General features: G+C 34.3%; 1 protein-coding gene across 4 annotated transcripts in view; it reads left to right on the plus strand.

Annotated features, from left to right (window-relative positions):
• Nucleotides 1-13,861, plus strand: part of SLK (STE20 like kinase) — a 115,777-nt gene extending 101,916 nt beyond the window's left edge. For all 4 annotated transcript variants that reach the window (XM_069098889.1, XM_069098886.1, XM_069098887.1 and 1 more), the window contains 6 exons: nt 1,005-1,134; nt 1,754-1,878; nt 6,277-6,465; nt 7,127-7,252; nt 8,924-9,037; nt 10,078-13,861. In XM_069098889.1, the coding sequence (XP_068954990.1) occupies nt 1,005-1,134; nt 1,754-1,878; nt 6,277-6,465; nt 7,127-7,252; nt 8,924-9,037; nt 10,078-10,224 (831 nt within the window). In that variant the 3' untranslated portion in view covers nt 10,225-13,861. The remainder of the gene's footprint in view (nt 1-1,004; nt 1,135-1,753; nt 1,879-6,276; nt 6,466-7,126; nt 7,253-8,923; nt 9,038-10,077) is intronic.
• The last annotated feature ends 1,085 nt before the right edge of the window (nt 13,862-14,946 follow it).

Genomic DNA, 14,946 nt, shown 5'->3' on the forward strand with positions numbered 1-14,946 from the left:
AGATTCTAGATCATGTCAGACTCAAACCATCCTTGATCCAAGGGACATGTCTGATCTAGGGGTTCATATCTATTTTCATGTGAATGGATAGGGGTGTGTGTATGTGTGTGTGTGTGTGTGTGTGTGTGTGTGTGTGTGTTTGTGTGTAGAAGGATTTGGACCTATCTCTTGGGGGATAGATCAGAAGTGGTCTGGTTTCTAAGGAAGAGATGGAGGCTTGACTGACTTAGTACAACTATTTGAATTTGCCCCCCCCCCCTTTTTGAACATGCTCTAGCATAATCATTTGTTAGTCAATCTGACAGGTTCCCAAACCTACATGATATTGTAATTTAGCGTAGTCTTCTTGAAGAGACCAAGTCATTTGAAATCTTTCTAAGAGCAAAACCTTAGAGTAATGTTGTGAAACTATAGTACTTTTCAGTTGGTGGTTGAGGGCAAATAACCTTTAATCTTATTCTTCATCCCTAATTCTTCAGGAATGATGTGGTGGGCCTCAAATCATCATTCTTGGCATATATCTACATGGCATCACCAATAAAAGGCTAATCTTTTAATATAATTAATTTCCTGCTCACTATTGCTTTCTTAGGGAAAAAATCTTTTAAAATTTGACTTTCTAAAATATTAGATGTATAAACCAACTTTCTAAGAGGCATTACCTATTTTTTTTTCTTATTTTCTGTAGTGTAATTTGGATCATTTCTAGAAGTAAGATGTTAGTATAATAGTACGCTCTATGTAATTATTATTGTGATTATATATTTCTGGTGTGTACCGTGTTCTTAGTTTTGAGTTTAGAATGATATATCCATTATAATATTTTTAATTTTCTTTCTGATTATCCAAAAATTGGATAATTAGCACATTTAAAAAATGTTGAGCATATTGTTTTTGGTGGTTTGTATGATAATGACCTGAACCTCTTGTAAGCATTAGTATATACAGATGTACTAGTATACTCACAAAGTACTTGTTAATAGATTTTTGCATGTATCTGATAGGAACAAGAATTTGTTCAGAAGCAACAACAGGAATTAGATGGATCATTGAAGAAGATTATCCAGCAGCAGAAGGCAGAGTTAGCTAACATTGAGCGAGAATGCCTGAATAACAAACAGCAGCTCATGAGAGGTATGTAGAAATATGCAGCTTTTATATGTAAAAGTAGTAGCTATAACAATATTGAAAATAATTTTTGGGTAGATAGATCAATGTTGTTCTTTTCAGGGAAAAGAAAGGATAAAGAGGAAAAAAAGAATAAAAGAATCTTTTTTTATCTTTTTAGAAACTTTGTTAGTCTTAGAATTTTTATGCAAATTGAAAACTAAGATGAAAAATTAGGTCCTTTAAAGTATCTTTTATTAGCTAGGCCACCCAGAAACACTCATTAGTGGTTTTGGGTTCCTTTAATATCTTATACCATTGGATATACTTCATTACTGTATAATGGGATGGAATTGAAATGCTTATTTCCTCTAAACATTTAGCTATTTACTTCTTCCTCATTAATTTACCTAGATGGAATTTTGGGGAGGGCATTAGTTAACTATTCATAGAAAATTAGAACGGGATGGAAAGAAGTAATAAATTGCTATTATCTGTACCATTTGTGTAATTTTTCATGTGTACTTTAAAATATAAATACACAAAACTACTGGAAGTAGAATACATATTTTAGGTTACTATCAAAACTAGAAATATGTTAGAAAAAAATAAAAGCACATTTCTGAAAATTATTTTCCTCTTACAGCTCGTGAAGCTGCTATTTGGGAACTTGAGGAACGACACTTACAAGAAAAGCATCAGCTGCTTAAACAACAACTCAAGGATCAGTACTTCATGCAAAGGCATCAATTACTTAAACGCCATGAAAAGGTTAATGAAAATATTGTTTTTCCCTTTCTTTTCGCGTTATGGTATTTTTAAGGGTTTTTTTTTTTTTTGGCAATTAGGGTTAAGTGACTTGCCCAAGGTCATACAGCTAGTTTTTGTGTTAAGTGTCTGACGCCAGATTTGAACTTGGGTGCTTCTGACTCGAGGGCTGGTACTCTATTTACTGTGCCACCTAGACACCCCTATTTTTAGGATTTTTGAATGTTTATATATAACCAACGGCAAAGGGAAGGGAACAAGCATTATGAAGCACCTTCGTTGTGTCAGCCACTGTGCTAAGTGCTTTACAGATATCTCATTTGATCCTTACAGTAAGCCTGAGAGATTAGATAGGTGCTATTATTATAACCCTATTTTACAATTAAGCAAACTATCCAGGGTCACATAGCTAGTAAGTATCTAAGGCCAGAGTTAAATTCAGTTTAGGGTGTGGATTTTGGTTTTTGTTTTTTGTTTTTGCATCACCTTAATTTCCAGCTATCAACTTTCCTTCTTGTATGCCCATTCATCCATCCCTTGTAACAAAGAGTGGGGGGGAAAAAAGTCAGCAAAGCCAAATAGAATATCAACTGAATCTGACCAATGTTCATACTCATGGTCCCCAGTTTCTTCAAAGAAGGGAGGGAGGTACACTTTTTTAATTTCTTTTTTTGGGATCAAGCTTCATTATCATAATTGCACAACATCTGATTTAATTTTTTCTTTCCATTTGGGTTGTTATTGTAATTTCTGATTCTGCTTCATACTTCATACAAATTCTCTGAATTCTTCATATTAATCATTTCTTGTATACCAGCTTAGGTTTTTTAAAGGCCATTTTAGGTTGCCTTTTTGTTCTTACTATCTTTTATCCTAACACATTTCTTTGAAGAATTGTGGAGTAGTTAACTATATCATTATCAGGGTTGTAAAACTATGTGTCTTCAAATCATAATAATGGCAGCTAATTGAAATGTATAGTTGCTTTTATAAATATAATCTTTATTTTGCCTCATTGTAATGACTTCTTAGACCCTATGTTGTTCAAAGTAGTAAAAATGAAGACTTGTACTTAGATTTCACTAGAAAGATAATTTTAAAAATTAGTTTATTTTTATTATTATTAATTTTAAAAACAAAAAGACCAAATAAACATCCATTTATAATTACTTTTACTTAAAGTATATTAACTATGTGGTAGTAAGCTAGATTATTTTGTGCCCAATTTTTGATGATTAATATACAGATTGGCAAAAGTAGGGAAGAAAAGACTTTGTCTTTGAAGACATTTCAGTTTGGTGGGGGTAAAAAATTACATTTTTGAGTGGTTGAGTTAAAAGAAAAGCATGGAAAGTAAATGAAAGAAAATTTTAGTTTTGTTTTCATTTTCTTCAAAAGATTCAAGATTTCTTGGAAGAAAACTCTGAATTTTCATGTTTCTTAAGCATCTATTACATGGAGAACTTTTAGTTAACTAGGCAAATTTTTTGATATTAGATTAAAATGTAGATTTCGTATTCATATGGGGAGTTTCCCTGCATGGGTATTTAAAAAAAATTAATGCATTAAATCTAAAAGCAGATAAAAATTCTCTGAGTCAAATCCACTTTTAAAAAATATATTATGGAAACCATCTATTTTTAAAAATTATTTTATTAAACCATCTATTTTCACAGCGTGAGTGGGACAAGGTGGGTTAAGAAATGAATATGGTTCTTCCCTTAAAAGTACAATTTAGGAATAGAATTTAAATTAGACATTATTACATGCTGGTATGCAGTTTCAGTCCTCTGGAGCATATAGCCTTACTACAGAAGACATAAAACACAATACCATTCCCCTGTTTTACATCTCCAACCCCTTTGATATCTTCTGTTATCTTTTCCTCCTTATTTTGACAAAGAAGTGGTCCTTTTCCTTGTAAAGACCAGTTCCTCTATTTTTGGACTTTGTTTTATAAAAGTCCCCTTCATCCTTCCCCCCTCTATCTCATTGCGATTAGCTTTTTCTCTGGGACCTTGCTACCTTACAAACATGCCCAGGGCTTCCCCATCTTTAAAAAAAGCCTTCACTTGAAGCTACCCAACTGTTATCCTTTATTTCCTCTCCCCTTTGTAGCCAAACTTTTTTTTTAAAGTGATATATACTTATTGCTTTCACTTCTCCCACTCATTTCTCAACCCTTGCTGTCTGACTTTATTACTATAACTGATTTGTGGAAGGTTACAGTGATCTCTTTTTTTTTTTTTTAACCTTTTGGAGGGCAATTGGGGTTAAGTAACTTGCCCAAGGTTACATGGCTAGTTTTTTTGTGTGGGTGTTAAGTGTCTGAGGCCGGAACCGAACTCAGGTCCTCCTGACTCCAGGGCCAGTGCGTTACTCACTGTGCCACTTAGCCACCCCAACCAGTGATCTCTTACTAAATATGATGGTATTTTCTCATCCTTCTTGGCTTCTCTACAGTGTTTGAAACATTTGACTCGTCTTTTCTCCAATGATTTTCATGACACTGCTCTCTCATGGAACTTGTCATTTGTTAATCCTTGTCACTTGTCAATCCAATTTTCCTGGATTATTATCCATATTCAGTTTTGATGTCTATGCAGATGACTCCCAGATTTGTGTATCCATCTCTAGTCTTTCCCTTGAGCTCTAGGCCTACATCACACATTAAACATTTTCAACTGGATGTCCAAAGGGAAACTTAAACTGATGTCCAAGGCAGTAATTATTATATTTATTCCCCTTGCCCTCAGCTTCACAATTTCTGTTGAAAGGCCTTCTATTCCTTGAAGTTTGCAGCCCCTCTGTCATCCTCTCCATCCAAACAGTTGTCAAGTGCTTTTGGTTCTACTTGCATAACATCTCATATCTGTTTCTTTCTCAGTCCTCTCATAGTCCTTACCTCTCAGCAGGACTATTGCAGCAGCCTTCTCATTTGTCTCTAGTTTCTTTCCTTTCTTATCCATCTTCAACACAACTGCTAGAATGTTATTCAAGGCTCAACTTAAGGGCTACTTTATCTTTGAGGACTATCCTGTTCTCCTGCCCCTTTAGTTGCTAATTTCTCTAATGAAATTATTTTGAATTTACTTTGTATGTACTTTGTAATTATTTACCTCCATTCATTTTCTGCCTTCCTCTTCTCCAGATTGTTAAGTGCTTGAGGGCAAAGACCCGAAGGCAAGGCAGTTGGGGTTAAGTGATTTGCCCAAGGTCACACAGCTAGTATGTGTGTCAGGTGTCTGAGGCTGGATTTGAACTCAGGTCCTCCTGACTGCAGGGCTGGTGCTCTATTCACTGCACCACCTACTGTGCAAAGACACTTCTGTCTTTTGATTTTTATCTCTAACCTACAGCACACTAGGCACTGTACACTTATGAGTTTCACAAAGTGCTATAGAGTGAATAGATTAGAAGGGGAGAAGGGAAGGGAATAAATATTTATTTAACACCTGCTATGTGCCAGGCACTGTGCTAAATATTTTACAAATATTATCTCATTTAGTAGGTGCTGTTATTAATCCTGTTTTATAGTTGAGGAAACTGAGGCAAACAGAGGTTAAAGTAGCTTGCCAAGGTTCACATAGTATGTGCCTGAGATCAGATATGAACTCAAGTCTTTCTGACTCTAGGATCAGTGCTCTATCCACTGTACTTTGTAGCTGCCTTGAAGGAAGGGTCCCTTCTGGGAATGAATGAGAAGAGGATTCATGGACAAATTAGTGCTTATATCAGTATCTTTAAGAATGGTTAGGATTTTGATAGGTACACTTCTGGTGAGGAGGGCATTCTAGATGACAGAGAAGACAGGAAGCTGAAGATGTAGAGACAGCATGAATCATTAAATGTGTGCAGAATGGCAAATAGATTACCTTTTGAGTAATATAGTGTATAGAGGAGCAGTGAGAGATGAGGCTATATGTAAAGATGGCCTCAGACCATATTGTGGAGTATCTTGAATGCTAGGTGAATAAATTTTGAACTTCATCCTGTAGGTGACAAAGAACCATTGAAGATTATGAACAGAAGAGTGACATGTTTATGGTTTTTTTGGGAAAATTAATCATTGGTAAATTGCAAGATGGATTGAAAAAGGAGAGAAATCTCATAGCATTTGGTATAATTCATTAAACTGTAACATTTGTGAGATAAAGGCAAATTAAATGGGCACAAATGTAATTCTGACTATATAATTCTAAGAGCTATTCAGTGGAAATACAAAAAATATCTAATTTAAATTTTAACATGTTAATAGGATTATAGGCATATTATTTTTATGTATACAAGTTTAAGGATGTAGCTTCTGAAGGATACTATGTGAATAGTTAAGTGCCTAAAATTAAAGTAGCTATATTGTATTATTTCTGTATCGGTAGATTATATTTAAAACTTTTACAGGAAACTGAACAAATGCAGCGATATAATCAACGGCTCATTGAAGAGTTAAAAAACAGACAGACTCAAGAAAGAGCAAGACTACCTAAGATCCAGCGTAGTGAAGCCAAGACTCGGATGGCCATGTTTAAGAAGAGTTTGAGAATCAATTCAACAGGCACTCCAGACCAGGACCGTGACAAAATTAAACAGGCAAGGAACTAAATTACTTGCTTCAAATTAAATTAGTTTTGAAAGGCAAATGATAGTATTATTGATACACATTTAATGCTTTTGTTAGCCTAATGAGATACACAATCAAAATCAGGATAGATGTAAGGCCATAATAAACTTCTTGAGACTGGTACTATTCAAAGAAGGATGCCCCTGACCCCTCATCCCACACCTTGAACTAGATTGATTTCAAGTGTAAGTCCAGGAATTAAATTAGAACTACACTTAACCTGTGGAGTAGTGATAAAGCTGTACTAAGTTCCTTAAATTTAAATTGATACTACTGAAAGAACATATTATTGTATTTCTAATCCATATACCTACCCAGGCCCCATAGCAGTTAGGAGGATGTGGGACATATAATCAGAAGATCCCCAAAGCCTTGATGTGTAGGAATAAGCTGTGGAGAGTAATTTCCTGTCTGAATCCTGCTTTATAGTTGAAAAATTTCTAACACTTAACCATATTGACAAAATAGATTTTGTAAGTCTGAAAATAAATTACTATAATAATTACCTTTAGTTTATTGCAACTTAAAATTTTCAACTTAATTTATTAAGTTAAAATCCTTAAATAGTGACTCAATAAATTGAGATGCTTATCATCCCCTATTTTGCCCCTTGGCTTATTTGTCTGTTAGTTTGCTGCTCAAGAAGAAAAGAGACAGAAAAATGAACGGATGGCTCAGCATCAAAAGCATGAAAATCAGATGCGGGACCTTCAGTTGCAGTGTGAAGCTAATGTCCGAGAACTACATCAACTACAGGTTAGCTGTACAAGCTCCAGAACAAAAGGAGCTCATGATATTTAACTACTCATTTATACAGATCATCTTTCAGCATCATATTGCCTAACAGTAAAATAATAATAAAAAATTCTTAAAATTTTAAAATAAGCCTTAATTGTCTGACTTCTCTTTTCAGTAGCATTGTATTTTTAATATGTTGTATCTCAGAGAAGACACAACATATATTCAGAATTGAAGCAACCAGAACCATTATTGCATTTTTTTTTTAAAGCAGTAGGGGTTAAGTAACTTGCTCAAGGTTACATGGCCAGTTATTTCTGGATGTGGTGCTAAGTATCTTAGCCCAGATTTGAACCCCAGGTCATCCCGACACTGGAGCTGGTGCTCTTACTCACTGAGCCACCTGGCCACCCCTAATTATTAAACTTTTAAATACAAATTTCTCTATGTCATTTTAATAGGAATTCATTTATTCTAGTATTCTTTTTTTTTTTTTGGCCTTTTGGAAGGCGATTGAGGTCAAGTAACTTGCCCAAGGTTACATGGCTAGTTTTTTTTTTGTGTGTGTGTGTGTGGTTGTTAAGTGTCTGAGGCTGGAACTGAACTCGGGTCCTCCTGACTCTGGGGCCGATGCTTTACTCACTGCGCTACCTAGCAGCCCTATTCCTGTATTCTTGAATAGGATGATCAGAAATATTCTTAGGGATATAGTTTCTTGAACTCCTAAGGAGCACTTTAAAGAAGATTCCCTTTGATTCTGACCTTGAGCATGCAGCCGTCATACCACATTGCGTGAGATTTATAGTTCTAGCAATGTGTTATGCCTGTTGTGTAGGCATCCAATAAACATTTGTTGAGTTGAATTGGTTTACAATGATTACTGATTTTGGTGTCTTGTATTGGTGGTAAAGCATTCACAAAACTGCATTCTAAATTTCTAGGTTTGTAAGTTTCCTAATAGAAAAAAAAAGCAAAAAGTAGAATTTACTCATTCTTTGTTATTTCTATAATATATTAAATAACAGATTTGGCATTTAAGCCAGAAAAACTTTAATTTAGGCCAGGTTTCATTTTCTGAATCTTGATTAACATTTTAAAAGAAAATTTTAACATCAGTGTATGATGTCCAAACTTAAATCAGTAGTCAATTTTTGAAAACACAATTGTGGATTTTACCTATTGGTAAAAAAATATTCATAAGTTCTCTTTATGAAGTTGCAAAAAACGGAAACAACCTATTGGACAGTAACTAGAGTATGACTGAATAAATTCTGGCATATTAACATGAGAGAATATTATTGAACTATAAAAATGATAAATAACAGGCATAGAAAGTATTTGGGAAAACCTATATGAAGTAATTAAAAGTGTGATTAGTTGATTACAGTTCCATTTTTTTAAGAGGGAAAAGGGAAGGAAAGCCAAAAGTAGAAAAACTTCAGCTAGATTGGGAAAGGGATAATGAACAAAAGCATTTTTTCCTACTTGTTTGTTAATCGTTTTTTTCCCCACTTTACTAAATGTTAAGGGTTGTATGTTAACTTTACTTGTTACTTTATATGTTTATCTCATTATATTTTTGGTGATTACTAAATTTATCTTTTTAAAGAAATAACTTTGTTCCTAGAAAAAGTTTACTGAGATGAATTAGTGTTACTTATACCTATATATTTTCCCCTGTCTTTTCAGAATGAAAAATGCCATTTGTTGGTTGAACATGAGACTCAGAAACTAAAAGAGTTAGATGAGGAGCATGGCCAAGAACTAAAGGAGTGGAGAGAAAAACTGAGACCCAGGAAAAAGGTAACTTGAAAAAAAAGAGATTAAAAGGCATTATCCCAAATCTGTACAATTTAGTACAACGTATGTTGAAGTCAAATTGGTAGCAGTTTGATTACAGAAAATAAGGGTCTCAAAAAGTGGCTCATGAAATTTTTTGTTTACTTTGCTTTAAGTGAAGTGACTTTTCCAAGATCATACAGCTAGTAAGTGTTAAGTGACAGGCCACATTTGAACTCAGGTCCTCCTGACTCCAGGTGCTCTATTCACATTGCCACCTGGCTGCCCCCCAACTTTGCTTTATTTTTCCAAGAACTTATCACATTGCTCTTTTTAAAACACAACTCAGTTTAGCTCGCATATTTTGGTATGTATTTATTTAGTCTTTAGTCAAATGTACTTTCATAAAAATTTAATAATTTGTTACACTAAAATTTTCCATATGTATTCCCTTAGCCTGAAAGTGAAATATGTGAAGACTCCAAAGACATTGAGTCTTCCATTATTATTTAATTAGAACAGCCTTAAATTAAATGTATTTATAATTTTGCAGTTGGAAAGTGGTGTTCTGTGAAGATCAGATTTGTTATTACTTTGGGGTTATGATGTTACATAAAATTAGGTGGATCAGAGTTAGGTGTGTAGGGAAAACTTGGCTGTTGTTGAAGGATGCTTGTTAGCCATTTCCATACTCCCCAGAGCCAATTCAGGAGTAGGGACAGTGGTCAGACTTAACTTCCCAATGTGAGTAAATAGTTGCTTGCTGTTATTCTGGGTTCCTAATTCAAAGCAAGAAAGCAATAATACTCTATATTCTCTGGAGATTCCAGAGTAACAGATATTTCTTTTATCCTCCACCTGAGGCAGTGGTGGATAGCAGCAGACAGCTCAAGAACTTGGAGGAATGGTACTAGAAATGTTCTGGGGCTGAGACAATTTTCATTATTATTTAGAGCAAATTCTTTTAAAAAATCACATTAGATGACAACTTTTTTTTTTCCTTCTCTCTACCCCACTCCTTGTCCTCTCATCCTCCCCCCATTCCCACCCTGCCCCACCCTCAGACACTAGAAGAAGAGTTTGCAAGGAAACTTCAAGAACAAGAAGTGTTCTTTAAAATGACTGGGGAGTCTGAATGCCTTAACCCTTCAACCCAGAGTCGCATCTCCAAATTCTATCCAATTCCTAGCCTGCACTCCACTGGATCATAACTCCAGAAAGTGTGATTGGGTTGGTCTTTGTTTTTTTAATTTGCTTCTCTTCATCTTTTGCCACACTAAAATCTACAACTTATACCAGAGAGTTCATGAAGACAATCGTCTGCATCACTGTTTAAGTGGGCTGTTTTGGTTTGCTTTACTCAGAGTGTAATGGCAGAGGTAGAGAAGGTATCTAGGGCAGACACTGATTGCTCTGTGGTGCAATGTGGTGTCTTAGTTATTTCTTAAGGTGTTTTTTTTTAACTAAAAAACATCTTTATTCTTTCCATATTAAATTACTCATAAAAGTGTTAGAGAAATAGTGTTTGAAGTTGCAGAAAAGCTGTAACACAAAACATTGTTAATTGATATCTTTTTAACTGAACTTAACTCTCAATGATGACTGAATTCCACAGTTGAGACTCTCCTACATAGAATTTGGAATTTCTTGTGGTGAATCAGCTTTCATAAAAAAAAAGGACACATAAAATACTCAGTATGTTTGTTTAGTAAAAGAATTTAATATGTTTTTATGTTTAAGTTAAGTAACACAAACCCTTTTGAAAGAGAAAAATTTTTGGCAATTTGTCTGAAATGACTATTATTACAGGTATTCAGTCTAATAAGTGAAGGTGCTTTCATTAATATAGTGCCTGAAATATGTAAATTTGTTCACTTCTAAAACAAGATTTTCTTTTCTGGTTGGGGAAGAGAGAGAAAAATACCCATAGCATTAAAGTTAGCATTTAAAAAGTCTTGCTGCTACTCCTAATTTGTCAGAAATTCTCACTAGAAAATATTTTGCACTAAAATACATAAAGGTGAAAAAACCCTACCAAGAATTCATTATTCTTATAAATTTGGAAGTTCTACAAACTGAAATGAGTGTAGATTTAGTAGTCACAGTTTAGTATAATGGGGACAACCCATGTTCTTTAATATATTTGGGCTAATTAAAATGACTTCTCCCCCTATCTTACCAGTCTTCATTTAAAACTTTCTTAGAGACTCAGAGACCCTGAATTATATTTATAAACATAGTGAACAAAAATGATCTAAAAATATTTGAAGACTTTCAGAATATTCAAAAAGATTTAAGTTAAATATTTAGACCAATTTTTTTTAGATTTGCATTTTTTTGTGTTTTGAAATTTGGTTGCTTACATGTTACAATTTTATTTTGCCTTAAGTTGATAGATGTATTAAATTATTTACTTTGCTTTGCAGTGGGTAAAGTCAGACTTCTATCATGTAGTTTGTGATAAGCATAGCTATTAAAGAATTATTCAGAGTCATTTTTTTTGAGGGTTAGAATTTCAAGTATGAGTCATATCATGACAGTATTCTAAACTGTACTATGGTATGTGAAAGACAAGTGATAACTTGCTTTCTGTTATTTGAAACCCACTATCTTGGTACCCAATTTTAAAAGATCTATTTTCTATCTTTCTGGTTTGTATTAAATAGGAGGCTGGTAGAACTCCTAAGAGTGTAATTTCCTTTAAACACTATTGAGTTGAGGAAAAGAAATGTAAATAACAATTTCATTCTCTTGAACTTAATTGAAAAACCTTGGATGCTGAAGCTTACTCTGTCAGTTGTTTAAATGATTGAAAAATGCATGTTAAATTTTAATTTTGTAATTAATGTTTTTGATAAGCATAATTTACTTGGACTACTTTATAGTTAGCCTTAATTTCTGGCCAAGTTTTTTTTTTAAGTATATATATACATATATATATCTATATATAAAAATATATCATGTACTGGTTGTAAATTCACACACCATTTTCACTCAAATGTGTTATTGTATGCAGAACTCTTTTAAATAGCTTATTCTTAAATGCTGGGATGAAAAATGTTCCAAAAGACCTTTATAAGCTACATCTTTATAAAAGTAATATGCATTAAGAAAATGGAAATGGTTTATATTATTATGATAAAAATATTACAGTATCATAATGCCCAATGGATTCAATGATTTATTTGAATTGGGAATGGTAAGGGGTAGAGGAGGAAAATAGGTATGTACACATGCCACTTTTTCCTTGGAAAATAGCAGTTCACTGGCCTTTTGTATTTACTCTTTTCCAGCAGAGGACATTGGTGTTCTCATTCTTTAATTGATAGTCCATGTGCTAAGTATGTTGGGAGCATAACTACGTTCCTCCTAATGTTTGGTAACCTTTTACTCCCTTGAAATTGTATGTTCATATTGGTGAAAAAGGAGATCAGGCCAAGGTTATGGTGGTTGGTTGACACCTTAGGTAAGTTTGATTGTTAGAAAGCACTATCCTGATTGTAATGCCCTTGTTTTGCATCTCCCTTTCAGCTAGATTCAGTATTCTAGAATGAACTCTGCCTTAAAGAATGACCATTTTCCAAAAGGGTAGGGAAAGAATGGAGAATTACATATTGGAATCAAAAGTTAATTTCAAAATGAATACTGATAAAGGTCCTTTTAAAAATGTTTTGTTCTATAAGATTAAAGTTGAACACTTATCTGCTTATGCATTGTTAGGCTTCAGCCATGAAGGTTCATTTTTTTCATTCAAATAAAAGGCATTTTTCTTTTCGGTGGAGAAAGGAGCTCTTTGAAGCCTCAATGTGTAGTGATAACCATTCTTGGCTTGTTTCCTATGATGCTGTGGCAGAACATGCAGTGAAACCCATTAAAGAAAGTGGTAATGTATACGTCTGAAACATCCTTCAGTTTTTTTCCTGTGTGTTATAGATACACACTCCTAATGTTCTCAAGACAGGTATAACTCAGAAAGTTAGTTGTGACAGATTTCTGTTTCCTAGTCTTTTTGATCCATAGTTGGGATACAAATTGCTAAATTAAATTATGCTCATGTGAATTTGTGAATAAGCTTTTTCTTACCCTTTTCTGTGGGTCCTGGGGAGGCCACAAGTTGGGTAAACAGAAAATTCAGCTTGCTTCCATTCAGCTGATATGATGATCTCCCTGTAACCTGTGACAGGTTAAGCTGAATTTTAATTAAACAAAAACAAGAACCACAGCTACCTCTAAGAAGTAGTGTTTTCCTCAAGCACAAAAACGCTCAGGCATACTAGGCCCGTTTCATTGTAGGGTCTCCAATTTTATAAGCATCAGCAAGTTTTAGAACTGCCTTTTATAATCTCCCAAACCCACTTTAGCTAATAGCTCTCTCCCAGACCATACAGTGCTTAATAGAGAAGGTTCTTCTGAAAGAGCCAAATACAGTCAAATTATTAGGTAGACAAGGATATGCTTAAAGGAAAATCTAGAACTGAGAGGGGAAGTTCTAGTTCTAAGGGTGAAAATCAGCTCTTTTCAGGTAAAAGGTATTTTACAGGAAATGGAATATCTTATGAAAAACCTTTTTGATGAAGGCCCAACAATCTAACACCTGTCTTGTTGCCATGGTTGCAGTGGTTTTGCTCTAGCTTTAAAGTTCTGCTCCTGAGCTTGAGGCAGAATATTCTGTCACTTTCAATGTAGGCTGCTGCTGTAGGTGATGCTTTTCTAACTTGCAATGTCAATGGCTCCATAAGTTTTTCAGAAAGAACTCTTGTTTCAGTTTGTGCCTCTTGTCTACTGGAGAGCAAAATGTCTTTGCAGTTGTGGGATTGACACACTAAAATAAAGTCATTTCTTAAACTATTTGGGGGCAGCAGTGTTTTGTTAAGAATCTTTTTGAATGGATTGTCCTGTTTCTGACTGGCTCCTTGTTCTTTTTTGCAACTATTGATGAACTTATGGTCCACTGACCATTTCTCCTCTGCCCATTGGTTTTCCTGTACATCATGCCTCTGGGCTTTTGTGGCTAACATTAAGCCTTCCCTGTGTGTTATATGTATGTATGCATAAGCATGTGCATATATTCTCTCTCTCTCTCTCTCTCTCTCTCTCACACACACACACACACACACACACACACACGCACACACACATGCTGTGTAGCCTTTCTTGGTAAGTTAGGATATCAGTGTCACAGATTTGCAGGTTATTACAGCTAGGACCAAAGGATCTTAGAGATATATCTTAGAGATATATCTTAGAGATAGTCTAGCCTATCCTTTTAACTTGTGGCCTGTAGAATTGAAGTCAGTAGTCAATAAACATTTATTGTGTGCCAAGAACTCTGCTGTGCCACTTGGAAGAAGTCACAGAATGAATAAATGGCAAAGCTGGCACTTGAACCTTCTAGTCCAATGTTCTTTTCTGCTGTGTTGTGTAATTCAAAGGACTTCTAAAAAGATAGGGAACTTTAAAAGGAGAAAAAAAAAGTCATATCTGTATTGGAGTTTTTATGTTTAAAAAGTATTTAGTTTCCATTATCAGGATCAAGAGATCTGTTTTATTTAAGAATATTTTATTGATAATCTTTTGTTATTTGTATCACTTTCATTTCCCAATATATATCTCTCTCCTCCTTCATCCTATTAACGGATAAGAAGAAAAAAAGCAGTTCAATAAAACTAACCTATACTTCTACCCAGTTTAAATAGTATATGTAATTTTCTTACCCCTATAGTCTCCCACCTTTGCAAAGAAGGGGATTTCCCACGTTTTAAACATAGGATGATTAAACCCACTTTTGTCAAAGTAATCATATGTACATCATGATTGTTTATGGGTAAAAAATACATTACTTTGAATAACTAACACTATCTTTAGTTTTGAAGATCAGTTAAAGGGACTTTCGGAATATTTTGCTTGTAGAGAAAAAGACTTGGGTAGAGAAA

Source organism: Petaurus breviceps, unplaced genomic scaffold, assembly GCF_028583685.1.
Source record: "Petaurus breviceps papuanus isolate PSGF00001 unplaced genomic scaffold, PetGlider_PUasm1.0 37, whole genome shotgun sequence".
In the NCBI taxonomy this organism is placed as follows: Eukaryota; Metazoa; Chordata; class Mammalia; order Diprotodontia; family Petauridae; genus Petaurus; species Petaurus breviceps.